The sequence below is a fragment of the Trypanosoma grayi genome (assembly GCF_000691245.1).
Source record: "Trypanosoma grayi strain ANR4 Tgr_880_V1, whole genome shotgun sequence".
In the NCBI taxonomy this organism is placed as follows: domain Eukaryota; phylum Euglenozoa; class Kinetoplastea; order Trypanosomatida; family Trypanosomatidae; genus Trypanosoma; species Trypanosoma grayi.
The window spans coordinates 1-7,026 of record NW_008826499.1 but is presented as its reverse complement, the minus strand read 5'-3'; the positions used below and the strand labels follow the sequence as shown (position 1 = coordinate 7,026).

General features: G+C 58.8%; 3 protein-coding genes across 3 annotated transcripts; 1 reads left to right on the top strand and 2 right to left on the bottom strand.

Moving 5' to 3' along the window:
* Nucleotides 1–329: 329 nt before the first annotated feature.
* Nucleotides 330–644, top strand: DQ04_08801020 (hypothetical protein; the record flags this gene model as incomplete). Its single annotated transcript, XM_009315699.1, has 1 exon — nucleotides 330–644. The coding sequence occupies one exon, from the start codon at nucleotides 330–332 to the stop codon at nucleotides 642–644; it is 315 nt and encodes a 104-aa protein (XP_009313974.1).
* A 1,179-nt stretch (nucleotides 645–1,823) lies between these two features.
* On the bottom strand, nucleotides 1,824–5,057 carry DQ04_08801010 (hypothetical protein; the record flags this gene model as incomplete). Its single annotated transcript, XM_009315698.1, has 1 exon — nucleotides 1,824–5,057. The coding sequence occupies one exon, from the start codon at nucleotides 5,055–5,057 to the stop codon at nucleotides 1,824–1,826; it is 3,234 nt and encodes a 1,077-aa protein (XP_009313973.1).
* A 943-nt stretch (nucleotides 5,058–6,000) lies between these two features.
* Nucleotides 6,001–6,996, bottom strand: DQ04_08801000 (hypothetical protein; the record flags this gene model as incomplete). Its single annotated transcript, XM_009315697.1, has 1 exon — nucleotides 6,001–6,996. One exon carries the CDS (start codon nucleotides 6,994–6,996, stop codon nucleotides 6,001–6,003), a length of 996 nt encoding a protein of 331 aa, XP_009313972.1.
* Nucleotides 6,997–7,026: the final 30 nt, after the last annotated feature.

Sequence of the window (7,026 nt, the reverse complement as noted above, 5' to 3'; positions counted from 1 at the left end):
TCAGCGTGGCCGTCAGGACGCGCAGCACGAGGCACAGCGACCCCAGCGACAGCAGCAGCACAACCGACCCGACCGTCACCGAGCGTGTGGCGAGGCCGACCACCAGACTCGCGCTGCATGAGAGCACCAGGCCCATCGTGCGAAGCGTCGACGTGACCAGCGCGTCGTTGAAGGCGGCCGCGTACACGCAGCGGCGGCACAGGCGCCATGTGCGCTGCGCCGCGTCCGTGTAGCTACAACCGTAAACGGCCACGTGCACGGAGGCGTACGTGTTGCAGTATCGGGTGAGGCCCTCGAAGAGCTCATGCAAGCCGGCAAGCATACAGTCGATGAACTCGCTGCCGGAGTCAAACATGACGCGGAGCAGACATCCCAGCGTGCCCACCGCCACATTCAGTAGCGCACCGACGCACACAGAACCGAAGCTCGTTGTCGTCGCATGCACCAATGACGTCCACGTGGGGGTCTGCGGCATGCTGTCCTCGCCGGCGAAGTACCACATTCCCACCACACCCGCCGTCGTGACGCATACCACGCCTGAGAGCACGTGTGCGAGCCAGCACAGGGCGAACACCGCGATGGGAGCGAAGATGCGGTCGTACATGGACAGTTGCCCGCCTAACAGCCGCGTCGTGACGGACTGAAATACCAGCAGACCCCATGAGGCGCACACCGCGAACATGAGAGCCATCATTAGGGCAACCACAAAGAGAGCGGAATGCTTCTGCGTCACATGCCCGGCGGCGGCCAGGAGCTTGGCAGCGAAGGCGATGCGGCTGCGCACGCAAAAGAGCCACAACAGCTGACCGAACCCCAACATTGTCAACCCAATAGTGGCGGGCAGCATTCCACGCGTAAACGTCGCTGCTGCAGACGCCAGCACGAGCAGAGACGCCACAACAAGGCTGCAGACGATGAGTTCGCGCGCCGCCAGCTGCAGTAGCGTGAGCAGCCCCGCTGTGCACACCACAAGACACAGGATGCTCATGCCCACGCCAAGCACGACATCCGACGTCTGGAGGCGGCCGAAGTTGGCTTTGGTTGCAGAGACGACAAACGGCCAGAGCGTGCAGGGCAGTGTAGTACTCTGTAAACTTGCTGTACCCCACATCGTACTCACGCCAATGACTCCGACAAACGCCACTGTTGCCCAGAAGTCATGACAATCTTGCTGCTTAAACCGCTTTGTAGCACTGTACTCATCACTGCACACTGCCTTGCCAGGCAAGTCTTGGTCGACGATATCCTTTTCACTGAATACGGCCTGACCAACCACCACCAAGTGCCCGTCTTCATTGCTCAATTGACACTCGTTCTTCACTGAACTCATCGGCAAAACACGAACTGTTTAAGAAAAAAAAAAAGAACTACGATGAGGAAACGGGAAGTAAAAAAAAATAACAAACATGAAGTGAAGAAGGCCTCTGCAAACAACACACCACTCCCCCCCTGCAGCGCAGCATTACTGTCACCATCACCACCACTTTATTATCACGCACCATTCCTCCCTCGCTCAGTGGAGGGAGAGGCGGGATCACTATCATCTATTTGGTGAAAGTGCGACCAGAGAGAACTGCTGTTCTTCAACCGCCAACTTGATTCCGCTGCACATATGTACACGTCAAAAAAANAAAAAAAGAGAAATAAAGATAATAAATGATTGCATTATCGTCGCGCTATTTCCATGTTGTTGCAGCCTCGGCACACCTCTTCACACACGGCGTCGGCACACTTCCGCACGCCCCCATCGCGTCTTTTCCCAGACGCTGAGGGATACAGGTACTGGCAAACGTACATTTTCTGGTAGCACCACTCCGCAGACTCTAGAAACGATGTTGTTGCTCTGCAGTAGAGCGGCTCAGGCGACGGCACTCCGGAGATACTCTGCTGCTGCCGCCGTATGAGGCGCCGCTCGTACTGCTGGGCGTAACCCAGAACGGCACGACTTCTCTTCGTCGGCGGAGTCTCTGGAGTTCGCTGGAGGACCTTATTGGACGCATGCCACGAAGGAGNAGAACGGCACGACTTCTCTTCGTCGGCGGAGTCTCTGGAGTTCGCTGGAGGACCTTATTGGACGCATGCCACGAAGGAGTGTCCACCAACAGCGTCTTTTCATCAGCACCGAACGTGGACGCCATGTGTTGGCCTCGCCGTGACAGGGCAGCTCGTTCCATTGCCCTTGGCCCCGCCCTCCTGCCGATGTTGCTGCCATTGTTGTTAGTACCGAATTTACTACAGGAGGCCTGTCGCGTCAGCATCGGTGCCCATGGACGATCGCGGAGGTGCGGCGGTGTGCCGTGCTCGCCGTCCGTCATGTCGACGCACCACGCAGTGGCGGACCGTTGCGTTGTCCCCAAAGCCTCAGCGACAGGCGGCGGATCATCTATCCGCGGTGCGACATTCTCCTTGTCGTCTCCCATCGCGTCATCGGCAGCGCTCCACCTTGGCGTTTCCTCAGCAGCATGACCAGTGGGGAGTGTGCCTCCAGTGTACGCCTCCACTTCTTCATCCCCCTCCTCTTTGTTCTTCGCCATTTCCTTTGTTGCTGCTGCTGCCTCTTCCACGGCGATGGCGGGTGACGATAGGCGCCACACTAGGGCGCGGTAACAGCTCAGCTCTCCCCACCGTCGCTCGTTGCGCTCCAGGAGCTCATGCCGCTCCACATGCCGCCGGTGCCGCGCCTCTGCACGCAGAAGATCACGGGCAGCGGTGCCCTGCAGCGGCCTGTCACTGCTCCAATCCATGTCAAACGTATCGAGGCCCCACTGTGGTGAGGCCATACGCCACTCATCGTCGTTTGTCGAGCTGTCGCGTAGGTGGACGTGTGCATCGCCGGAGACACCCACATCGCGCTGCCCACGCGGACGTTTCCCCTGCAGGAGCTTTCCCTCACCAGAGGCAATTCCTGCACGTGCCCATTTGTCCTCTCGTGGGCTCTGTGCGTCCTCCTCGTTCTCTTCATCGACGAGGCTTAGCTTGGAAGAGGCAGGCGATGCACACCGCGGACCTGGTCCCGGTGGGCCCAAGGAGTCGCGCGGACGGGACTGGGGCTCTTCTACAGTTCCAGCAGTGTGGTGACGTGCCGCCTCTTCTTCAAGGCCAATCTTGTGTAGGTCACAACGTGATGGCACAGCACAGCTTGGCAAAGTGGGCCGCGTATTGTCGTCCACCAGCCGAATGGTAGAACCATCTTCCTCACCAGCGGCAGCACCTGCTAATGGTGCTTGGGACAGGCCATCACCCGCCTGTGAAGAGACATGACGTGCCACCGGTGTCTGCGCACCCCTGCTGTATCTTGGAGAGGCAATGCTGCAAGCGGCAGTCATCTCTTCCCCATCTTCTGCTTCTGCTACGAGATTCGTCTGCACGCCGACAGCTTCACATGACATGTCCCCACCGGTCTGCGTTCCTTCGGACTGGAGGTAAAGTTGCTGCCACTGGCTATTCACATGGCGTGAGCCGTCGGCACAGGCAGTCATACGTTCGTCGTCATTCTGCTTCTGCACAACGGAGTGCGCTGTGCCCGAAAACACTCCGTCTGTTTGGGTGGCACGCACTTTTCGTTGGTGCTCGGGTGTTTGGACCGCTCTATCCATCGTCTGCCTCGCACATTCAGCGAGCGCAGCTGGAGCTAAAGGGGGAACTGTCGGGGGAGCCGTCGCCGCCTCCGCTGTGACAGGGCGCGCGGCAAATTCCCCTGCCAGCCGCGCCGCCTCGCGCTCAGCCGCTGCCCAGGCGTCACGGTCCATTGCCTCCAGCAGGTCGGTGAGCCGCTCATCCTCCTTCTGCTCCACGGCATCTCGAAGAGCCTCCTCCTCTTCATACAGACGCTCAAATCCCCGTTGCATGCGCGCTGAGTTGCGACCGATGTCAACAGTGGCTTCGGAGTGTGCCGTCTCGAGCAGTTGGGTGAGGTGCCTCCCCTCTAGTTGGCCCCACATCTCCCGTCGACCCTTGCTATCTTCCTTTGGTCGCTGGGGTTCACCACGTGCACGTGCTTCCCCCCTCTCCACAGCAACGACGGTCTCACTCTGAATTAGTTTCGCCACATCGGTGGCCTGCAGGGCTTCTCCGTGGGATATGATATCCCGATTTGTCTCTTCGTTCGCGGCGGCATAGAGCTGCGCCCCGTGTCTGGCACTATCCGCGGCCCGGGACGCTTCCCACTGCTGTTCCCCCTCGCTTCCTTCCTCTATTGAGTCACTACTATCGCTTGACGTCGTGAGTTTTTCTCTTTCCTCTTCAACTGATTCAGCAACCGCCCCACATCGGCTTTTGCTGCCGGCAAAGCCTCTCCGACCCCGCCGTACCACGGCGCAAGTCAAGGCACCGTGACACTTCTCGTAGTGCGATGCGAGGAGGTGGTACGCCGCCTGACGCCACTGCTGCCACCGCGTCGCAATCTCGGCAGCCGGAGAGTTCTCCATCGACGAGAAGGAAAAGAGTGTCAGCGAGGTCAGCGAGGAGGAGACGGTCGATGCCACCGCAGACTGCCTTCCCCGCATAGGCGACGGCGAGCGCGAAGGAATGGACGAGGTAGAGGAAGCTTCAAGCGTCGATGAACTGGAGCTCAGTAAAGAGGTGGATGAGCTAGACAAAAGATCCATCTTGTGTTTGATGTCGGGCTTCCTTCGACGACGCAGGACGACAGGCATCCTTGCCGTGCTGTGCACCTTGACATCGCCAGTCCTCCCTCGTGCATGTGAGGGATGCACCTGGGCTAGCGGAGCGGACGATGTTGTGGAGCGGCCCTGCCACATACGCGGGTCAAGCGGCCTACTGCTCTCCCTTCTGGCGGTGGGCGGCGATGGCGGAAGTTTTACCGCCACCGACGCTGCTGATGCCGTCATTCTTCTGTTGCTATCGCCCAGCACGGACGATGATGAGTGCTGCTGCGCATCATCGCTGCGGTGCGCAACTGGGGGAATGCCGAGTGTGACCGAGCTGCTGGTGTGCGAGGGGCGCCTCGCCGAATGCCGTCGCACCTGCCCGAGGCACTGCTCGATACCGGTGAGGTGACGATCCGTCTTCGCCACGGAGGCGCCGATCCGATCCATCAAAAAACGGCAACAGCAGCCACAGGTGACCTAACGCGACCACCCCCAATTTTTTTCTCCCTTCCTTCGTTCCTTTGGCCGCTCTGTCGCCTGCTGCTGGCAAGGGATCTTGAGTGGAGAAGAAAAAAAAGGAGGGGCGAGACAACATCGAGGAGCGACAACGCAGCGAACAGCAAAAAAAAAAAACGTGAACCGCGCCACAGCAGGACAGCCATGAGGCTACCGACCACAAAAACACCCAAAAGGATGCGTCAGATGAGGCGGATTCCATTCACCCAGGACAGGACTCATTACTGCTACTGCAGCGGCTGTTGTTATTTTGTGAGACTGTATCCCGTTCTGGACGCCTGTATATATCCAACCGTGAAAAGCGGAGGCTGTGCAACAAACAACAAAACCCTCAGGTGACGGTGGGTTCCCACCTGCAACGGCGACGACTTCCCTCGCAGGGCTTTCCTCCCCGCTGCTCTTTGCAGCACTTGTAGATATCCATTCATCTACAGCCTGTCACCTCGGCGAGACTTCAACCTTTCACCCATGCACGGAAGACCTACACATGTCTCACCCCTCCCCACCACCACTATCACCACCGAGGCGGCCAAACACACAATGACGGGCTACGGTGACAAAAGGCGAGCAGCCCAACGATTATAGGCGGGGAGCGACAGCACCAAACTCCGCCGTGTGGGCGGAGGCAAGATGACCATCACTGCTTCTCCGCACCTAACGGGGTCCAAGAGGAGAGAGGAGTCGCGTTTATAGGCGAGGCACAGGGTTAGAAGCAGGAAGAGACAGAGTTACTGAAAGCGCGTTGCCGCCCGCTCTTTAGCACCCGACCGCACAGAGGCAACCGGTAAAGTCACTCCTTCGTTCACCTCTCCTCTTTCTCTCTCTCTCTCTCTCTCTCTCTCTGTGTGTGTGTGTGCGTGTGTGTCGCATTTAGTCACCGCAGACCTTTTTCTATGCTTCGGAGCCTCGCGAGAATTTCTTTAACGTTGTGCTCCTCCAGCTGCAAGGTTTCCACCTCGTCCATGGCCGCCTCGAGCTCCGCAAGCCTCTCTGCTGTCAAGGCAGGGGACTGCGGAGGCCCGCGGCGCGCTGCGTGCACGCCCTTGCCGCTATCGCTGTCGGTGTCATCTTCGAATGAACTGCTGGAGGTCCTACGACGTTTCCTGTGCTTTCTCATCTTCGAGGCCTTGGCGGCCGGTGGTTTACGAGGCTTGTGACCCCGACCACCCCGTCGCGGCGGCGTTGCACTGTCGCTGCTGCTGCTGCTATCGGTCGTAGTGGTACTACTACTACTACTACTGCTGCTGCTGTCGTCTGCCGTGCCGCCAGAAGAGGAGGAGGAGGCAGAGGGTGAGCGTACGCGATACCGCCGTCCCACTTGCCGACGCTTGGGTTTTCCTCTCTCCTTTGCCTTGGAAACGTATGCCTGAAGAAGTGTTTGCCTGTCACCCTCCGATTCGTCCACCTCAGGCGGCACCGCCTCATCCACAGTCTCGTGGGTTTCTTTCTTTTGTCCGCGTCTTGCCACTTTTTTCACGTCACCCCCTTGTTCATTACGCGTGCTCTTTTGTCCACGCCGCTTTGTCTGTGGTTGCTGTTGGTGCAGCTGCTTCTCCGCCTCCTCTTTCGCCTTCTTTTTGGACACCGCGCACTTTCGACCAATAAAGGAACAGTTCCAGTACTCCGGGGACGGTTCCAGCTTCTCCGGCAATTTACACCACTTGTCGCAGCGGTCGCAGCGGATCCAGTGAATCACCTCTTCGTATTGCTCCTGTTTCTGCTCATCCGCTGCCGCAGCCTTCTTCTTTCTCTCTTTCTTACTTAGCCGAAGCGTGGGGAGCGGTGCTGCATCTCTCTCAGAGGGAGTATTGTTGCGCCGCAGTCGCAAGATTGGACGCGTCGGGCCGCCGACTTCTGCCTTCGGTTCCATCGCCGTCTCGTCTCGTGCTTCCAGCCGACG